Source organism: Pipistrellus kuhlii, unplaced genomic scaffold, assembly GCF_014108245.1.
Source record: "Pipistrellus kuhlii isolate mPipKuh1 unplaced genomic scaffold, mPipKuh1.p scaffold_m20_p_4, whole genome shotgun sequence".
NCBI classification, from domain to species: Eukaryota; Metazoa; Chordata; class Mammalia; order Chiroptera; family Vespertilionidae; genus Pipistrellus; species Pipistrellus kuhlii.
This window is the reverse complement of record NW_023425540.1, coordinates 34,067,711-34,088,937: the sequence shown is the minus strand read 5'-3', so window position 1 is coordinate 34,088,937 and position 21,227 is coordinate 34,067,711. Positions and strand designations below refer to the sequence as shown.

The window sequence follows — 21,227 nt, the reverse complement described above, 5'->3', positions numbered from 1 at the left end:
TTTCCATGAACACACAGTCTCGCTGAGATCTGGGCCTGGATGCAATTCCAGGAGAAATGTTTTATCCTAAATAAGCCCCCCTAAGACCTCCCGTGTTTGTGGTGATGTACACGTCCCACTCGTTTGCATTTCCTAACAAGCCCACAAGGTGAGTGCTGCTGTGGCCCGCGTGGCAGACACAGCGAGAGGCGGGCGGCTCTGCCTGGCCCGGCCGGGGTGTGGCTGAGCCACAGGGCAGCGCCCAGCCTCTCCCGTCCCGGGAGCCGCCGAAAGCACCTTTTCCCTGCCCGCGGGAGGGAGCCATGGCTCCTTTCCCAAGGTCAGTTTAGAGTCATTCAAGGGCAAACTAACACACTCCCGTTCACTCTTTAGTTCTCCAGTTAAATGCCATTTCCCCAGAGGGACCTCCTCATCTAAATAAGCCCTGGCCTGCCCCCCTCAATCCACTCCCCTCCTCCCCCACCCTCCCTGTTATTTTCAGAGCACTGGTATTTTTCACTCAGGGCACTAATCTTTTTCTTTTTTTTTTAATTGATTTTTTTTACAGAGAGGAAGAGAGAGGGATAGAAAGTTAGAAACATCGATGAGAGAGAATCATTGATCAGATGCCTCCTGAACACCCCCTACCAGGGATGTGCCCGCAACCAAGGTACATGCCCTTGGCCAGAATCGAACCTGGGACCTTTCAGTCCGCAGGCCGACGCTCTATCCACTGAGCCAAACCGGTTTCAGCAAGGGCACTAATCTTAAGCACAGTGATTTATCAGCCCTTTGAGGCCACTTCTGTCCCTCCACACACACACACACACACACACACACACACACACACACCCGCCCCTTTGCTGTTTAGACCACTGCGTCCCTATCATCAGTGATCTCCCAGCTCCCAGCGCGGCCCCTCCCTCAGCTCAGTCTGGACCAGCCATGGCCTGAAACAGCTCCTCCTGCAGGAACTGGAGCCTTCCATCTCACTGTTCCTGCCGCAGCAATCCTTGACTCCCAACGGGACCCTTTGCTTGCACCAGTGGACTTTCATCCCCTCTCTTTACTTCCTTCTTGTGAATTGTAGGTTCTAAGCCAGGGGAATGGGGGAAATGCCCAGGGAGCCCCCGCAGCCTCCCAGGCAGTCAGGGCCACCACGGTCTGCACAGTGTCTGGACGCTGGTGGACTGTCCACACGCGCCCGTGGCCTCCGGGGACCGGGGTGGGGGCATGCTCCTGACCCGCTTCTGCTGGCTGGGTTAGGAGGCCGGACCAGGTAGAAAACATGGCGACTTTAGCGGAGAACACTCTCTGCTGATAGGTTGGGTGTGTGTCAATCAGACACTGCTCTCTCACTGGCTGGGAGACAGGGAAATATAATCGGCCCACCTTTCTGATATTCCTGGCTAGCCAACTGTGCTGTTTTATGATTCCAGCCAGGAGGACAGAAAGATAGAGAAAAGCATCTTGAACACAATTGTACAACCTCACTGTTTATTAGTAAACTTGATGTCCCATCACCAACTCCAGAGATGCAATGAGTTTTATTTCCATACAATCGTGTGTTTTTTAAAATATATTTTTATTGATTTTTTTTTTTACAGAGAGGAAAGGAGAGGAATGGAAACATCGATGAGAGAGAAACATTGATCAGCTGCCTCCTGCACACCCCCTGCTAGGTATGTGCCCGCAACCAAGGTACATGCCTTTGACTGTACTCGTACCTGGGACCCTTCAGTCCACAGGCCGACACTCTAGCCACTGAGCCAAAGCAGTTAGGGCTCCACCCAATCTTTGATTATTATTCAAAAGGAAAGTCTACCCTCAAATCTCTATACTGTTTGCAATTAGACCCATTTCTCTCAACATCCAAGGATTCAAAGATACCAAAGAAAGGTCTCTGTTTACCACACAAGTCACAAAAGGATTAAACAGAGATACAGCCACATTCAAAGAGAATGTGTGTGTGTATGAGGTGGGTTTCCCATCAGGTCACTTCTTAGAGAGGCAGTGGCTGGCTGGTACCAGTAAGTCCTATGTTTGACTCTCAACTGTTCCGAGGGCGGCTGATGGGTATTCCATCCACGTCCTCTGAGCAGAGAATCCCTGTTTGTAATCGCAGTGGAGGCAGCAGTGCAGGGGCTAAACCCCATAGAATGAGCAGGGTGGCCAGGTCAGTGCACAGCGACAACGAGGAGACCTGGTGTATACTCAGGGAGGTGGGGCTTGTGAGGGAAGGAAAAGGAGAGGCCTGAACACACCAACTGGCCCTCCGGAGCATGGGCCCCTGGTGTGGTGTGGGAGGGAGTAGCCGCACCGGGCCCCATCCCAGGGAGCCCGTTCCCCATGCACGATGCCTGCCTCCCCCACAGTAGTTGCTGCCCATCGCCCCTCAGGCAGGGCAAGCGCTCTCTTCCCACCCATCCTTCCCACCCATCCTTCCCACCCATCCTTCCCGTGATGGGAGACCAGGTCTGCTGATGGCAAAGCAGTCAGCCCGACGCCTGCCCGCCTGCTTCCTGGGAGGGAAGACCTGGGCCCCGGCCCCACACCGCTGGCTCTCCCCACAGACCTCCAGGAGGAAGTTGCTGAGGCCACATCTGAGCGATCTGGCGTGACCACGGGGAACATTTCCACACGGGCAGGCCACGTAAGGACCACAGGAGCCACGGGGAGGCGGTGGCCTCCCCTTGCTGGAGGCACCTAATAACAGACATCCCCAGGCCCGATCCGGGGGTGTTTCCAAGTTTAGGGGGAGGTGGGGCTTAGGAACACTGAGCCTCCCGCTCAGGGAGCAGCACACACCGCAGTGATGGCATGGGGCCGCCTCTCCCCGCCCTGGCCTGCGGGAGGGTCAGCTTATGCCAGCGGAGGAGTTTGATGCAGGCACACTCCCTCCAGCCCGGCCGGAGGGCCTGCTCCCCTCGGCTCCGCTTCACCTGCTTTGATCTTTCTGGCATTTTCTGTTTGGGAGACACTTAGGTTTCCCACGTGGAAGCCCTTTAGCGATGCGGCCGGGGAGCATCGGCTACACGTGTGAGCAGCGTGGGTTCTGCGCGGGGCCAATCAGAGGAACCGGACGGGGCCCCGGAAGGCCCAAGGCTCACCCTGGCCCTGAGCGGGAGCCAGGCTGCTTGTTTCTTCTGATGCCTCGGTTTCCCCATCTGCAACGTGGAGTGGAAGCCCTTTCCTGCCTGCCCGCCCGGAGGCCACGCAGACAGGAGCGCCTGGTGCAGGAGGGGCGCCGGGCCCGGAGGCTGGAGGTGAGCCCGGCGGCCCAGGGGCCTCTGCGTGGCGGGCTGGGGACGGGGCTCTGAGGGAAGGGCGTGCTGGCCTCCCACAGGGAGGAGCGGAGCCTCTGAAGGAGCCCGGGCCCTGCTCCACCGAGGACGCCCAGGGCTGGAGTAGGAAGGGCCGGGCCCGGGGTAGAAAGTCTTTTTTAGCCTAAACGCCTTCCTCAGGCTCAGCCAGGCCAAGAAGGCCCAGTGTGTGAAACCAAGCTTGGGCTGGTCTTCCCAGCACAGCCTGCCCTGCGGGTCCCTCTGGCCTGCTCTGTGGACCCCTCTGGCCTGCTCTGGGGACCCCTCTGGCCTGCTCTGTGGATCCCTCTGGCCTGCTCTGGGGCCCCTCTGGCCTGCTCTGTGGGTCCCTCTGGCCTGCTCTGCGGGTCCCTCTGGCCTGCTCTGGGGGCCCCTCTGGCCTGCTCTGCGGGTCCCTCTGGCCTGCTCTGCGGGTCCCTCTGGCCTGCTCTGTGGGTCCCTCTGGGCTGCTCTGTGGGTCCCTCTGGCCTGCTCTGGGGCCCCCTCTGGCCTGCTCTGGGGGCCCCTCTGGCCTGCTCTGGGGGTCCCTCTGGCCTGCTCTGGGGGCCCCTCTGACCTGCTCTTTCTATTTTGCTCAGGAGGAAACAGGCCCTGAGAAGCCGTTTGCCAGCAGGCCACACAGCTGGCCCCAGGAGAAACCAGTTCAGAATGGGAACTGTCCAGAGGTCTTCTCCGGCGCTGAAGAAGGCAGCCAGAGGTAAGCAAGAAGGGGTGAGGGACCCCCCTCAGCCCCAGCCCCAGAGGACGAGCTTCTGAGGGAGGAATGAGCCCCCCTGTTCCCAAGGAAGAGGGGAAAGGGAGGTCCCGTGGGACAAGGGGGTGGGGTGTCTGGAAGGGGGGTAAGTCCTTTAATGGGGCTGGTGGCAGAAAGCTCAACTTTCTTCGCTCTGCCACGGAGGGAAAAGCGCCAAGGCCCCTTCAAAGTGAGGGTTCCCGTAAATGTAGGGGTCCTGTAAGTGGATGGACTGCGATTTACTGTAGGCCGACCACAGAGGTATCACAGGTTCGGTTCCAGACCTGGCAATAACATGAGTATTGCAATAAAGCAAAGTTGTAATCTCTCTGCTGACAGGAAGGGTCTGACCTTCAATTTGTAAAATAAAAAACCTCAACAGCTCAGAAGTGCAAGAAAGAGAAGCGCAGTGAGATGAGGGGCCCCTGTGTGTGACATGCATACGCCCGGTGGGCCAGTGAGTACTATGTAGGGAAACACTTGCTGGTGGTGTGGATGTGTAAGCTTGAATGAAGGCTGGTGGGAATTCAAGAAGAGTAAGATTTTTAAAAATGAACAATGAAAAAGCCTTGACAGGGCTGATGCCTATTAAGGCAAAGGTTGCTCCTCCAGTGAAATGAGTTAGTAGGTGGCCAGCTGGAATGATGGAAGCTCGTCATGCAGCGAAGGCTGTTGGATGAGAAAGTAGGCTGATTGATGGTTTCAATAATTACTAATATGGAATACGTGGGTGGGTGTCTCTTAGGGTGGAAAATGGGCTAACGATGCTTTTGTTTTGTGGCAGAAATCAGCAATTACTGCTCTGGCTCATATGGGAATGTCCATTTTTAAATTTATTGAGATCGGTGTAGTAGGTGTAAGTGAATGTGGTGAAGGACTGGCGGTCTGAGTTTTAGAGATCAGCTTTGTCCTTTATAACTGTGTATGGCTACCAGTTGTTTTGATGTAAAGTGAATCAATCATTGCTGAATAAAAAATCTAGCGGTTCTTTGTTATACGTGGGAAATAAAATGCTTGGAAATAGATTAACAACAGGTAATCCTATTACTGTTGGGGTAGTGAAAGAAGCAAATTTTTGTTCATTTTGTTTCTTAAGGGGTATAATGTTTTGATGTTTTAATTGTTTAGTTCTGGAGCCAAAGGATAAGAATTATTTTGAAATTTTCAATTGAAATATAATGAATATTACTATAATTATTGATAAATGTAATCATGTTGATGTATCTCATTGTGGCATATCATTACAAGGTTGAAACTGTCTTAAACTTGAAAGATTAATGCTATTTAGTTTTTTTTATCGCTTTTATATTACAGAAGCAGATCATTCTTTGAAATATTTTAATAGAATCAATTTGAAGACAATAGGCATAAATATGTGACTTGACCCACACATTTCTGAATATTGTCCATAGTATAAGCCTGATCATGTTAGGGTTGTTTGATTAACACCCTGGAATGGCATTTGTCTTTAGGCCTAAGGAGGGAATAGCTCATGAGTGTAGACCACATTTGGACAGATTTAGTATTCAGGTTGTTACTTCTATAGGTAGGACTACTTCATTATCAACTTCTACTAGTCATAGTTCTGGCGTTTGACCTATTGTAGGAATTATATAGATCGTAGTCTGTGTATAACATTGGTGACTATAGGTTTGTACAGTTAGGGAAGATTATTAATTTCATCTATTGTATCAAGAATTTGTAATGCTAGAGCAATTAAAATTCAATAATGGGCAGAATAATTCAAACTGTTTCTAATTATGCATCTGTTGTACTTGTGTGAGCTTATTTGTTAATATTAATGAAATTAATGAATTGATGTAAAGGATTAAAGAACTAATCAGGAAAAACAATTATTCTATATATATAAAAGGTTAATATGCTGTCACTATGATGTGCACTGGCCACTAGGGGGCAGACACTCAATGCAGGAGCTGCCAAGCTGCAGTGTCTTGGCAGCAGGAGTTCTTGGGTGAGGCACCCGGAAACCAGAGAGGAGGGAGCCCGATTCCTCACAGGGCCGTGCAATACCACCTTTGGCCGTGGGTTATGTTGTTGCTGGGCACTGTTGGCACTGAATCTGGTTTACTGCACACTTGCTTTGTGTACCACACCCTGTATGACAACAACTTTGCAGTGCCCTCTTGTACTCCGGGACCCCTCAAGGGGGGGGGGGAGTCAGAGAGCTGGTTTCAGCCCAATCTCCACCAGCCGGGCTGAGGGACCCCACTGGTGCACAAATTCTGGTAGAGATATAAAGGGTGTGAAACTATACTTTTACTTTTGAAAAAGTTAATTTTTATTATCTTATGGAGAAAGATGTAGTCATCATGAGGTTGGCTTGAAACCACTTGCAGATAGTTCAGTGCCTTTTCTTATTTTATGTTTAAATAAGTAGATTCTTTAAATGTATGATATGGTGGGAAACATCCATGCAATAATTTCACATTACTATTTTGTACTCTGTCGAATAATTTTGTTATAATTATTTGGGTTTAGGACTAAGCATAGTAGGGTATCTAATCCCAGTTTGAGTATTAGCTATTAGGTACATAGAAATAACAAAGCCACTTTCACAGTTTGTTTTATCTTTTTATCTCTAGCTTTTTACAGCCTAATTAAAACTTTATTATGAAAATATCTTTAACAGTTTATGCAAAAAAAAAGACAAAAAATAAGACTAGTTTATCATAATGCCTGTGGTGTCTGGTACAACATATACCAACCCTATTAAGTTTAACTTTGTCAATTGGCTTAGTTTTTAACACTGCTATTTCTGGTGGGGATGTGGTTAAGCAAAGCATTATGAGCTGTTAGTGTGCTTGGTGTCTGCTGCTTTTAATCATTGGGCAGCTAGAGGCCATTGCCACTGGGATGCAGATACTTGCAAGTGTAGTTTTATTAAAAACGAATGGAAGGTCTAGGCCAAACCTGCTTGTGTAAATTCATCTAGGCATTTCAGTGTCTTGCTTTATCTTTGAAGCTATATTAACATAAAGACAAGGGACTCCCTGTTCGTTGAAATGTTGTGAATTTAGCATGCTAGCATTAGGGGAAATGTTTTCAAGTACTGGAAAGTAAGTTTTTTCTAGTCCATAGATTTCAAAATTAGAATTTTGGTGTTTGAAATTTTCATTAAGAATCTTGGCTAAAATGTGTCTTGGTTTAATTTGCGAATACGGTAAGTACACTTTTATGTAATATTATCTTTTATATACTGTTATATTTTAATTTTGTTTGGGGGTTTGCCAAGATTGTTTATAAATATACACTGTTTAAGGTCTACAGGGGGTATGGGAGGTTTGCTAATTTTTATTTCTAAACACATGTGTACGTGAACAGTAGTCCCCTTTCGTGGTTTTGCTTTCCTTGATTTGTTACTTGTGGTCCAAAAATATTAAATGGAAAATTCCAGAAATAAGTAAGTTTTACATTGTGTCATTCTGAACAGCATGAAAAAAGCCTTGCACTGTCCCACTCCATCCCAACCTATCCCTTTGTTCAGCACATTCACACTGTATAAACCACTCAGCTGTTAGTCACAGTAGCCATCTCAGCTACCAGATCCTTGTCATAGTACCACAGTGCTTTGCTTAACATTTTATTTAATAAGGGCCCCAAAGCCATTCATATAATTTTTACGGTATATTAATTGTTCTAGTTTATTATTGTTGGTAACCTCTTACAGTGCCTAATTTATACATTAAATTTTGTCATAGGTATGTATGGGTAGAAAAAAGCATAGTACAATATATATAGGATTCAATACTAGCTGCCATTTCAGGTGCCCACTGGGAGTCCTGACCGCATCCCCCATGGGTAAGAGGGGGGACTACTATACATGTAAAATTCTCTTATGTCCTATAAGCACACACTAAATACCACCTTTTGGCTAATGTTGGTAAATGATGTTTAATATAAGCCCAACTACAAGTTGTTTGACTGTGTTAAGGTCTTAGAGGACCATCGTTGAGTCTCAGCATCTCCCCCAAATTAAAAAATACCGAATGTCTGGCAGCTCTGCGGTGTGCGCACATGGGCTGATGAGTCCATCCAGGTGTCTTATTTAAGGGGGGAAAGTGGTGACGTTAGGTGAAATGGTCCTGAAATAACCAAACGCCAGATACAGTTTTTCTTAAAAAACCCATGTGCTGGGCCTAGAGTACAGAGGCCCATTTGTAAATGCATTGCTGGTTTCCCAAAACTTGGTGACTAAGGAAAGTTGTTGGTTGTAATAAGCATAGTGACTAGAGTTGATTTAATAGTTTATATACAATTGGTACCATTATGCCCTCTGGAAGGGGGTCAATATAGATGAAAGGAGACTAAACTTTGGGTGATGAGCACACAATGCAATATAGAGGTGATATATTGTATACGTGAAGCTTCTATAATCTTATTAACCAATGTCACCCCATTAAAAAAATATTGACCTGTAGAATTGTGAGCAATAAAAAAATAAAATAAAAATTGTTTTAAACACAAAAAATGTCCCATTTAATATCAGTTATATCTATTGGTTTATGACTAGCCACATGGAAGAAATTTTATATACAATAAACCATTCTATGTAGTATATAATATTCAGTTTGATGCACTTGCTTATAGGGATGGGGTAAAGTTATATAGTTATATGTAGTATGTGTCATGTATGATCAAGCATGTAGGTACTAATACATTGTAATGGGATAAGTAATTTCATGCATGAAGTACATAGCAATGTGTTTACACTAGAATTTGTTTCTAATGCTGACATACCATGTGATCGATCATGTTTCACTGTTCATGTGCAACTTTCAGGGAATAGTTGAAGAATTTCAGCTTTGGTTGCTGTTGGTGGCACTGGAGCTGCTTCTTTGATGACCTAGGGAGATTTTTCACCTTTTTCTGGTTTATAAGACCAGAGTAATAAACTATAGATTTTTTTCATTTTAGAAGATTATTTTCAATTAAGCTTGTGAGTGGCATAAGTACAACAAGAATAATAAATATAAGACTGATACCAGTTGGGCAATGATGATAAATGGCTGTTCAAATGGTTATCCTCGTTCATGTTAATGTTAGTAGGTCTGCTACTAGTAGTCAGAATAATCAATGGATGAGGGATCAGAATATTATGCTTTGTAGTTTTGATGTAAGAGGTATTGTAATAATTAGAATTAGAATATAAGATTAGAGCTAATCTGCACCTAATTTATTGGGGAGGGTTCATAAGATTGCATATACAATAGGAAGTATCATTCTGGCTTAATGTGTGGTGGAGTATTAATATGCAGTTGTCTGGATCTCTTAGAACAGTGGTCGGCAAACTGCGGCTCAAGAGCCAAATGCGGCTCTTTGGCCCCTTGAGTTTTTAGTAAAGGCCAGCTTAGGAGTACCCTAAGTAAGTTAATAGCAATGTACCTACCTATATAGTTTTAAGTTTTAAAAATTTGGCTCTGAAAAGAAATTCTAATTGTTGTACTGCTGATACTTGGCTCTGTTGACTAATGAGTTTGCCGACCACTGTCCTAGAAGATAGATAACAGGACTAGTATGGAAAAATAAAAGTCCTAGAATATCCTTGATTGTATAGTAGGGATGAAATGGAATTTTGTCAGATAAAATTCCCGATGGGTTATTTTACCCTGTTTCATGAAGAAATAGTAAGTGAATAACAACTAGGGCTGAAATAACAAATGTGAAAATGAAGTAGAAGGTGTGAGTATAGCATTGTCAACTGAGAATCCTCCTCAGATCCATTCAACTAGACTAGTGCCAATGTAGAGAATGGCTGAGAGATTGTATAGCTGTTGCTCCTAAGAAGACCTCATGGTAGTATGCAGCCTACAAATGCTATAGCTATTATTGTGAATAAGATGATTCCAATGTTTCATGTTTCTAGGGAGGGGTAAAATCCATAATATAGGCCTTGTCCTAAGTGAAAGAATAAGCAAGTAAAGACTATATATTATAGGTGCTCTGTTGGTATGTAAGTATCAAGTAATTCATTCATAGTTCATGTCTCAGCAGGTATGGGATATGAAGGAGAAGGTGGTTATTGTATGTGATATATAATGTAAACCAAGCAGATTCCTAAAAGAGACAAAGTTTCATCATGGTAAAATGTTTAATAGGGCTGGTAAATCAATAAATGAGTTATTAATTAGTGGGTGGGAATTACAGATGTTGGTCAATATTCTTACAGTTGAAATACAATTATTTTTCATGTCATTAGTTATGATTAAATCCCATGTGAGAATGATGACCTATATTTTATTTTAACTATGTTTATAGTTAAGTTTTGTAGGTTTCTCTTCAAGATCTTTATTTATAGTGGTTTAAGGTTGGCCAGAAGTAGAATTGGTTGTGGTATTATAAATTTTGTTAGGTCTTTTTTTAGGTTTAGTTGTTTTAAAATGTATTTGCGGGGAATGCTGGCAGTGTTTGGTTATACAACAGCTATGGCTATTGAGGCTATCTTGAGTTTTGAGTTTCTAATAACTGTCTTCAGACTATTTGATTTGTGGTTGTTGATGGAGACTATGGTTCTTTGATATATTTTGAAGAATGATGAGGTGAAGACTATTTAAATTTAATGAATTAGGAGATTCTGGCACTTCTAAGGAGAAGGCTTAGGGGTAGCTGCATTACATATCCATGGAATTTGATTGGTAGTTGTAACTGGTTGATCATTGCTTATTGGAATAGCATTTTATTAGAAGTTACTTTATTTAATAAAAAAAGAAAATATATAATTAGGCCCTCTGGGTCAGAAATTAGTGTTGAGATTTTTGTTTGAAAATGAGAAATGTATTTTAATAATACATTTCTAGTCAAATTAAGTCTAATAATAATGATGATGATTTCTGGTTTACTGAAAATTTGACAAATGGTGCAGGTCAGTGTTTAATAGTTTGTGTGATTAAAGTTAAGTTCAAGTATCAGAATAAAACCTGGAAGTCATAGGAAGGGCTGTTAATTTTAGATAATAAGGCATAGATCTGTGTGCCTATCCAAACAGTGATACAAAGTTCAAAATCAATTACTTCTTCCTTACCTAGTTTGCCTTGTCCTAACATCTATGATATGACTACTAACTATCAACAGGAGTACAAAGACACATAAACTAACTGATAAATTATATATTACATGTTTATTAATGGTACAACTTTTATGTAAAATTTACATTTTATGAAAAAATCAAAAATATTTACAAAATTTTGTAAGATAGATTTGCATTGTTCTAATTACAACTCAAAGTAGTAAATAACAATTCTTAAAAACTCACATTTGTTAGAGTTCTGTGTTTACAAATTCTTGGTTAAAGAGACAGCTAGAAAGTTTACCACTATACATAAGCAAGAACCAGCTTGCTAAATACATTTCCCATGAAAATCTACTGGTCGTTTTTTTTCTTGTTTGTGTGAGTGTGTGTGTGTGTTTTCTTTTTTTCTTTTCTTTTTTTTTTACATTAGTGGGGTTTTAAATGAAAAACAAAATCAATATAAACTCATATGGCTTCAAAATTTTAACCTACACCCAATACATATTTATGTATTGACCCTTTGCGGTAATTAAGAAAGTGCAGAAATTTTAGCATTTCACTAATTTGTGCAGAAATTTTAGCATTTCACTAATTTGTACACTTTAAGGTAATGTTTAATTAAAAACAAATACTGTAAATATAATGGTGTCTGAATTTCAATAATAAAATATTAACGGCTCAATAGGGAGTTTGACTGCAATGCAGTTAACAGTTATGATTTCAGTAAGGGACTGTAATTGGCATTTAAGAGCACAATATGAGTTAGAATTTCTAATTTTGATCACTTTTTAGTATAGATGAACATTTCAGTAAATTATTTTATGTATTACGTTAATCAAATCTAAATTTAGAATTGGGCTAACACTGAATATATAAAAAAAGCACATATTGTGATATATATATATATATATATATAGCAAACAAGTAGATTTTCTGCTTTATTTAGTAAGACGTTACATAAATGTTTAGTAGTAAGAGTTTTATTTTCTGTAAAGCTTAACAGAATAATTAGTGGTTTTATATAAATTATCATATATAACACAATTTATCACTTCTGTGCGAAATACAGGACACTGGTATTTATCCTTATAAATAAAATTTCCAATTTTAAATTATGAAACTTTGTCCAAAATATTTAATTCCTTCAATTAATGAGGATTTGCCATAAAGTTAGGTTTTTTACTATTTAATATTAGTAGTTTAAGAAATGCTTAACCCAATCCATTACTTTAAAAACACAAATTGATAGTTTTTCCAACTGTTGAAATGAAAACAAATGGCAAACTTCTCTAATGCCAAAACTAATCTTTTCTGTAATGTGTTCCTCACAAAATGCTACAAAATTCATGCTCACGACACATTCAGTAAATATATGTATAAATTCCCAATGGTAAACAGAATAGAAGGAAATGATAAATTGAGAGTTAAAATCCCAGTTACTAATTTAACTTAGGTTTTCAGAATTTAAGATTTTCATACTTTTGATAGGTTATGGTCCAATATCTGCAGGTAATTTTTCTCCCCTGTAAACATAAGCCATTAGGTAGCTCTTTGTCTTTCTAGTGGCTACAGTGTTTCACTAAAGAAGTGAGCCAGGGTTTTTAAGTATAAATTATTTAGTTATCCCGAATTCCCACCAAAGTTATTTATAAAAATTGCAATTATCTTGTAAAAATGCCTGATCACTTAAGACTCTGAACAGAAGATCCAGATTGTGAGAAAAAAAGTGAGGCACATTTATGAACACAAACTGGATAGGCACATTTCTGGTATTTTGTTATTTTAAAAGGCACACATTATGCAATCCATATAAAAATAAATTAAATCTACAGCATTAATTCATCAAAACAATCACAATTTCTATAAAGTTAACTGCAGAAGTAAATTTCTCTGCTGTCTTTTGCAAGCTTATTTTAAAACACATTGCACTTGAGGATTAAAAAATCATAAAACACCACTTACAGTTATATGTTTAAAAAAATCAAATGATAAATTTTTTGCATACAACCCGGACTGTAGTCTGATTACTTTATGGCACATAACTCAATTTGATTGAGTGTTCTAAATTAACATTATCCAAAACTTAGAATTCATATTGTTTATATCCATTTAACATCAAACTTATGAAATTTAAAACTATCTGACAAAAAAATTTATGGAAAGCTAAATTACTTTGTGCTTGCTTTCCTGAAACTTTAGGCCCTAATATTATACTATAACCCCCTTTTTCAATATAGACACTGAAGATAATTTAAAAATTTAGCCTAAGAAAACTTTTTACTGAGAATCTGAATCAATGTGCTTCCTGAATATTGCAGTTGATCATTTACAGAGTTGAAATCATTTCAGTGCTATTTCTTTCAATGACTCACTTCAAAGGTGCAATTTAATATTTACAGTCAGCTCTCAAATATGTCTACGTTTTAAAGACATACTGCAAGTTAGGATAGTGTTTGAAAGAACAGATAATGCAGAATGGCAGGTTTGTAGTACTCCCTTGAGCCAACCACTTTGCTTAGGTCGTCCATCAACAATCTGCCAGGTATCGTCCTGAAAAACACCAAGTACAGCTTTGTAACTATAATTTCAAATGAACTCAATACACTCTCATTGTGGTTACAGATACAGAATCCCAGTTTCCAATTGCCGTTTGCAATGTATTAGAATTAGATCACAGGTGTTCAGTTATACTGGCCAACTGCATTTCCCAGGTGTGTCTCTACCTGGCACCTTATGCCGAAGACCAAAGAAAAAACTTTCATGCCTTTAGATTATAGTACAAATGTTTCCCATGTCCATGAAAAACTTAATCTCCCAACTCACCAGTGGCAAACCGCTTCTTTACTAAGGAAAGCCTATAGCCAGTGCCTACAAGTTCGATATCCACTCCTGAGAGAGTACTTCCCTCGCTGAGGAATTGCACCGCAAGTGTTGTCGGTTTACTGGGTCCTTCTGAAAGATCAAATTTTGCTCTAAGAGTCCCAGAACCTACAAGGAAAAGAAAAGAATTTACACAGGGTAATATACATTTCATACCAAAAAAAAAAAATCAAATGAGCACATAAGATAAACTATTATCAGTCCTATGCCAAATTCATGACATGTATACAGTAAACGAATCATGATCCTGTTCCCAAATTTAGACTTTATTCAGTGAATCTGAATTTTTGTTAAGTAAATAATCTTAACCCATGCTCCTCTTTGACTTAATATGCATGCTGCACTGAGTCAAAGAGAAGGAAGTCAATGAAGGGAGGTCAGAGGGAAGCCCTACGAGGAATATGAGTAGGAATAAAGTAAAAGGGAAACATCATATGAGCGTGGGAGAGGGAAAAAAGGAAAGACAGCTAAGACTGGGGAAAACTCTATCAACATTACTATTTCCTATTCACCTCTCTTTAAAAAATTTAACAGATCTAAAGCATCATGCAAAACAGATACTTCTGAGGTGCTCCCTTTTCAATATAACCATTTATTCAATACACTTCATGCCTAATAGTATTGCAGAAACAGAAAGCCGAACAATTATGGTATGATAAATGCTACAGAACTCTCAGGAGCCGTGGAACACAAAAGTGCATAAAATGGTGGTGGGGATGCCCGTATGTATTCAGGCAGAGGGAACTACAGAGATGAGAGACTGGAGAGAGCATAATGCATTTAAGGGAACTAGTTCTATATCAGAGGAGTGGGAGAAAATAGGAGAATGGCAGAAGATGAGACTAGAATGATAGCCAGGAACAAGCTTTAAATATCTTTACCTTCCAAGAACCACCAAAGGTAAGAAAGACAGAAACATTTCAGAATAATGTTTTAGAAAGGGAGGGCCCCGCAAGATGCAAGGTAGGGAGACCAACTGAACGTCAATAAAATAGTCTTGGACTCTACTTCTTGATTTGCAATTCAACTCTGTAACCAAGTTCTACCGCAGGCCAAGAGCAGCCACCTTGGCAATCCCTAAACTTTGGGATTATTTCCTGTCCCTCTTCTGGGAAAGACAGAATAGAAACAGATGTCTATTTTACAGTATTCTAATTGGATATTTCTTTTTAAAGGTTGACTAACCCCGTGGTCGGCAAACTGTGGCTCATGAGCTGCATGAGCTCTTTGGCCCTTTGAGTGTGGTTCTTCCACAAAATACCATAACCTGGGCAAGTCTATTTTGAAGAAGTGGCGTTAGAAGAAGTTTAAAAAATTTGACTCTCAAAAGAAATTTCAATCGTTGTACTGTTCATATTTGGCTCTGTTGACTGAGTTTGTCAACCACTGGACTAACCCAATCAGAACCACATAAGATTTTTCCATTTCCTCATATAGACAACCTGACACCTGAGTAGCAGAGGAAAACTATTAAAATATCTGGTTAGAAAATTATTGTTGACTTTATAAGAAATGCCTCCTATTCCCCCTCCCCTGCCCCCTTGCCTCTGGCCATCACCAAGAGTTGTCTTGTCCGTTGGCTATGCATTCACGGAGCAGCCAGATTATCTCTGAATGCATAATAATCTGGCCATTCAGAGTGTGAGTGTGTGTATGTGTATTAGAGGCCTGGTGCATGAATTTGTGCATGGGTGGGGTCTGGCCAGGGAGGGGACATGGGTGGTTGGCCAGCCTGCCTGCTGGTCGAACTCCTGGTCAAGGGGACAATTTACATATTAGCCTTTTATTATATAGGATATACACTGAGTGGTCAGATTGTTATGCGTTCAGAGATCATAATAATCTGGCCACTCAGTGTATATGTTCTTTGGCTATTGCCTCCTTTCATTCCATCTGACCCACCTACCTCTTCTCGATAGCTGTCAGTACCCATGGTTCTATTTTGTCATTTACTTTGTTCATTAAAATCCACATATTTAGTGACATCATATAGTAGTCTTTCTCTGGCTTATTTCACTTAACACAATAATATTCAGATCCATCCATATTGTCACAAAAGGCAACAGCTCCTTTTTTTTTTTTTTTTTTTTTTTTTACATCCATGTAGTATTACATTGTGTAACTGTACCAGTTTTTTTATCCACTTATCTACTGAGGGGCACTAGGGCTGTTTCTAGATCCTGGCTATTGTAAATAATGCTGCTATGAAAACAGGGGTGTATATATTCTGATTGGTGTTTCAGAATCCTTAGGATACATTCCCAGAAGTGGGATCACTGTGTCAAAATGCAGTTCCATTTTTACATTTTTTAAAGAACATATTGTTTTCAACAGTGCATAAGGGTTTTTTTCTCCACATCCTTGCCATCACTTGCTTGTTGATTTATTAAAGTAGCCATTCTGACAGGTGTGATGTGACAGATCATTGTGGTTTTAATTCACATTAAGTATACTTTCATATGTCTATTGGCCATCTATTCTGTCCTATTTGGAGAAGAGTCTATTCACATCTTTTGCCCATTTGTTAATTGGACTGTTTGTCTTCCTGGTGTTGAGTTGTACAACTTCTTTGGAAATAAATCCCTTATCAGCTGTATCACTGGCAAATCTCTCTCATTCAGCAGGTTCCCTTTTCATTTTGTTGATGGTTTCCTTTTCCTGTGCAGAAGCGTTTGTTTGATTTAGCTCCATTTGTTTACTTTTTCCTTTTGTTCCCCTTGCCTGAGATATACTAAAATATTGCTACGAGAGATGTCTGAGGCTTTATTGCCTATGTTGTCTTTTAGAATTTTAATGGTTTTGCGACTTACATTAAAATCTTTTATGCATTTTGAGTTTATTCTTGTGTATGGTGTAAGTTGGTGGTCTAGTTTAATTTTTTTTTACATGTACCTGCCTAATTTTCCCAGAACCATTAATTGAAGAGACTGTCTTTACTTCATTGTATGCTCTTGCCTCCTTTGTCAAATGTTAATAGACCACAGAAGTATGAGTTTGTTTCTGGGCTCTCTGTTCCCTTCCACTGATCTATATGCCTGTTCTTATGCCAATACTGGGCTGTTTTGATTACAATGGACTTATATTATAGTTTGATAATGGAAATGTAATTCCTCCAATTTTGTTCTTTCTCAAGATTGCTGAAAGCAACTCGGTCCTTTTTGGTTCCATATGAATTTTTGGAATATTTGTTCTAGATTTTTGAGAGAACCAATTCCCCTTTTCTGTAAGTATTTACAATAGTATAGTTTCATGAAATGGGAAAATACATCCTTTTCTTCCTTGCTAACTGGTTTTTAAGTGCTCAATTCAAGTAGGATTTTTAGTTTACTTCCAGTTTCAATAACTAGAGTAAAAGTCAGTAAAGTTGACTACCTGAACACAGGCAACATTTAAGTACCAAAAAGCAACAAAGGAATTGCAGTTAGCTTTTGGGTTATTTCACCTAATGATTGTGTAGTTTTCTAGTAAAAGTCGGATTCAATATGGCACATGTAAATAAATACACAATATAGGTATGTTCCTGGTCCTTTATGCAGAAATACCTGAGAAAAACTGACAATGTTTTTGTGTATTGATGACATTGCTCTTAAAATATTCAGAAAAGCTCAACAAAACCTACTTAACAGGAAAAGTTATTGGTGCTAAAAAGTGTTCAAGAGGGCAGCTAAAGACTTGACTGTCCTGGGAAGTATATTCTGAATTGAGTCAGGGGAGATATCAGGAGTGATCAGCTAGCACTGACTTTTCCTTAGCATCGAGAACACAAACATAGACTTGGGAGGAGGCAATTAACTTCTCCTTAAAAAAATTATCACAGAATTGAAGGCCTATCATGTTTAGTTGTAGTAAAAGGAAATGACATGGGAAGGTTTTCATAGGGAAATGGAGTAGGCAAGGGGGCTTTTAAAAGATTTACTAAGTGACACTGGTTAATAACACTGAATTTCAATTATACAATTCTATGGCACATCATCTGTATACTTGAATTGTGTGCTCATTACCCAAAGTCTAGTATCCTCCTAATACCATACGTACATTTGACCCCCTTTATCCTCTTTGTTCTCCCCTCTCTCCTCTCCCCCTCTGTTAACCACTACACTATTGTCTGTGTCTAGGAGTTTGTTTTGTATCCCACATGAGTGAAACCATATGGTTCTTGTCCTTTTCTATTTATTTTCCTTAGCATGATACTCTTAAGATCCATCCATGTTGTCACAAATGGCAGTATTTATCCTTTCTTATGGCTGAGTAGCATTCTATTGTATATATGTACCACATTTTCTTTATCTAATCATCCATTGAAAGACAGTTACTGTGAATAATGCTGCAGTGAACATAGGGGTACACACGTCTTTACGAATTAATGTTTTCAAGTTTTGGGGAAGGTACCCAGAAGAGGGATTGCTGGGTCACATGGTAGGTCTATTCTTAATTTTTTGTGGAACCTCCATACTGTTTTCCATAGTGGCTATACCAGTTGACATTCCTACCAGCAGTGTACCAGATGTACCGGTTAATAATGCTGATTTTGTAATCAACAAAAACATAATTTCAAGAAAAACATCAAAAGTGCTTTATGCAAAGTTATGTCCATCTATTGTAGCTACACATTTCCCCCATCTTTCAGGTAATTTGTGGATACCGTGCCAATAGAACTTTTCTTGTTTTGAGGCAAACCATTCAGAGACCCAATTTTCTAATTTTTCATACATTTTGAAGTGCTGCTCAGAAAGTGTGTGTGCCATTGACAGGAACAAGTGGTAATCTGAAGGAGCAAGGGCTGGTGAACACAGCAGGTGGGTTAATACTTCCCAGGCAAGATTTTTTAACATGCCTTTAACTGGTCTTGGAAGTGTCTGATGGTGTATCATCATGAAGCAAAATACTTTGCCATGTCTTCTGGCACATTCTGGTCATTTCATGATCAAAGTGTGATTCAAATAGATTATTTGTTGTCAGTAGCAATCAGTATTAATGGTTTCACCTGGTTTTATTATAGAAGCTCATGATATACCACACCTTCCTAATCCCACCAAACCCAGAGCATTATCTTGTTTATGATATTGTGCATTTGGGATTCTCAAAATAAATCCACTTTTCATTGCCAGTTACAATTCAATGCAAAAAGACTTTCATGCCATTGAAGCAAATTTTACTGATGCTGATGACTTTTTGGTTTTTCATTTGTCTTTCATTTAGTTGATGTGGCACCCATTTTCCTTTAAAATCTTTCCCATTGCTTGTAAACAATCGGAAATTGTTTGCTCAGCAACATTTAATCTTTCTGCAAGTTGTTTTTGAGTTTGACATACGTTTTAATGCAATAATGCTTGTAACTGTTGGTCTTCAAACTTTTTTGATTGACCTGTTCTTTGTCTTTCGCATTGAAATCACCACTTTGAAAGCATTTAAACCAGCATTCACAAGTATCTTGAGTTGGAGCATGTTCACCATAAGCTTCCTGAGGTGTAAGATAACTTTCAGCAGCATTTTTCTTAAAAATAATGAGTTAAAACTTTCCACAAATGCTTTTTATGGCACAAAATTTGACATTTTTTAGTGTAAAAATATCTATGATTTTAACACCATTAGCAAATTTGACCTAAGTTTTGAAGCTTGCTGTCAATACAAAACAGCATTCATATCAAATTGCATATATATATATATATATATATATATATATATATATATATATATATATATATATCTCAACATATGTGTAACTCCATCTATTGAAAAAAAAGAAATCCGCATTCCAGTACACCTGGTATAAGGGTTCCTTTTTCTCCACATCCTCTCCAACACCTGCTATTTCTTGTCTTGTTGATACTAGTCATTCTAACATGTGAGGTGGCATTTTATTGTGATTTTTATTAAAGCTAGTGAAGTTGACCATCTTCTCATACATCTTTGGCTATTTGCATGTCTTTTTGGGAAGTATCTGTTCAGGTCCTCTTCCCATTTTTTAATTGAAAGGCTTGGCTTTTTGTTGTATTCTTTTTTTTAAAAAAATTATCTTTATTGTTGAGAGCATTACAGATATCCCTCCGAGTTGTATGAGTTCTTTATATATTATGGTTAACTAGAGGCCTGGTGCATGAAATTCATGCACTGGAGGTGGAGGGGGCCCTTCAGCCCAGCCTGTACCCTCTCACAATCTGGGAGTGATCGATTGCCCAGCAGAGGGATGCCCCTCTCACCCACTGCAGTGCCACTGGCTGGTTAGCCTGGGCCTCTCCCTTTGGAGCAATTGACTGCAGTTGCCCCAAAGAGGTAGGCCCTGCCAGCAGCTCTATGATGTCGCGCCCTCCACAGAGGGAGGCCCTGGCCACTGCTGGTGGGTGGCCAAGGCCTCCCTCTGCAGAGACAATCATAGGGCGATGGCCAGGCCTGACCAACTGCATCGCACCTGCCTTGGCTGGCCTGGTGCCAGTGGGAGTCATAGTGTGGTAGGTCAGACAGTCTTTACGCTGTTCAGCTGTTTGGTCGATTTGCATATTACTCTTTTATTATTATAGATAGCCCCTTATTACAGGTATTGTTTGCAAATACCTTCTCCCATTCAGTTGGCTGCCTTTTTGTTTTGTTGATGATTTCTTTTGCAGTGCAGAAAGCTTTTTCATTTGATGTAGTCCCATTCATTTATTTTTGCTTTTACTTCACAAAGGGGCTTTTTAAAGCCTGAAAGCTTCTACATGATTTCTGGGAGGACTCCATTAACAGTGAGCAAAAGAGTATGTTAAGTCAATTTCAATAAATCTACCTCTTTAAGAGAAAATACCTAATGAATTAAATTTAATGTTAACATGAGAAGCATTTACTTAACATTTATAAAGTTCTTCCTTTATAAAGTTCTTCCTTAAAGAGAAAGCATATTCAATGTAGAAAAGGAAAAATCCGTTCTGAATCTCATCTGGTCCACTCTTATTTAAGGTATTAACTTCCACCTAGTGGTGAATTCTATAATAGAACTGAAGTCATAAAATTCCAGGAAAAAACTTTCCATAAACATGCCTTAAAAAGTCCATTTCTGTGACATCACATTATTTAGAAAAAGAAAAACAAGCACACAGTTACCTCCATTTTCTGATTTTTCTGAAACACCAGACAGTTTCCAAAATGCCTTCATCTGTTCCGCATTCCTATAACGACAAATACCTTCAGATTAAGTGGCTGGTATTACAGCTTATTCACAAAGGGTACTCAGTAAATAAATGTGTTTTAAATATTTCACTAGAACAACTACAATATTAAATTTCTTTTCAATAGTATCACCTGGTGAAAA

At 40.1% G+C, this 21,227-nt stretch overlaps 1 protein-coding gene across 5 annotated transcripts in view; it reads right to left on the bottom strand.

Annotated features, from left to right (window-relative positions):
* Positions 1–699: 699 nt before the first annotated feature.
* FCHO2 (FCH and mu domain containing endocytic adaptor 2) overlaps positions 700–21,227 on the bottom strand; it is a 111,055-nt gene continuing 90,527 nt past the window's right edge. For 4 of the 5 annotated variants that reach the window (XM_045571566.1, XM_045571565.1, XM_036409222.2 and 1 more), the window contains 3 exons: positions 21,020–21,084; positions 13,886–14,050; positions 11,938–13,612 (listed from right to left, as the gene is read on the bottom strand). In XM_045571566.1, coding sequence (XP_045427522.1) covers positions 13,590–13,612; positions 13,886–14,050; positions 21,020–21,084 — 253 coding nt within the window. In that variant the 3' untranslated portion in view covers positions 11,938–13,589. Of the gene's footprint in view, positions 741–11,937; positions 13,613–13,885; positions 14,051–21,019; positions 21,085–21,227 lie in introns of those variants that run through there. The other variant, XM_045571567.1, reaches the window with a different exon arrangement.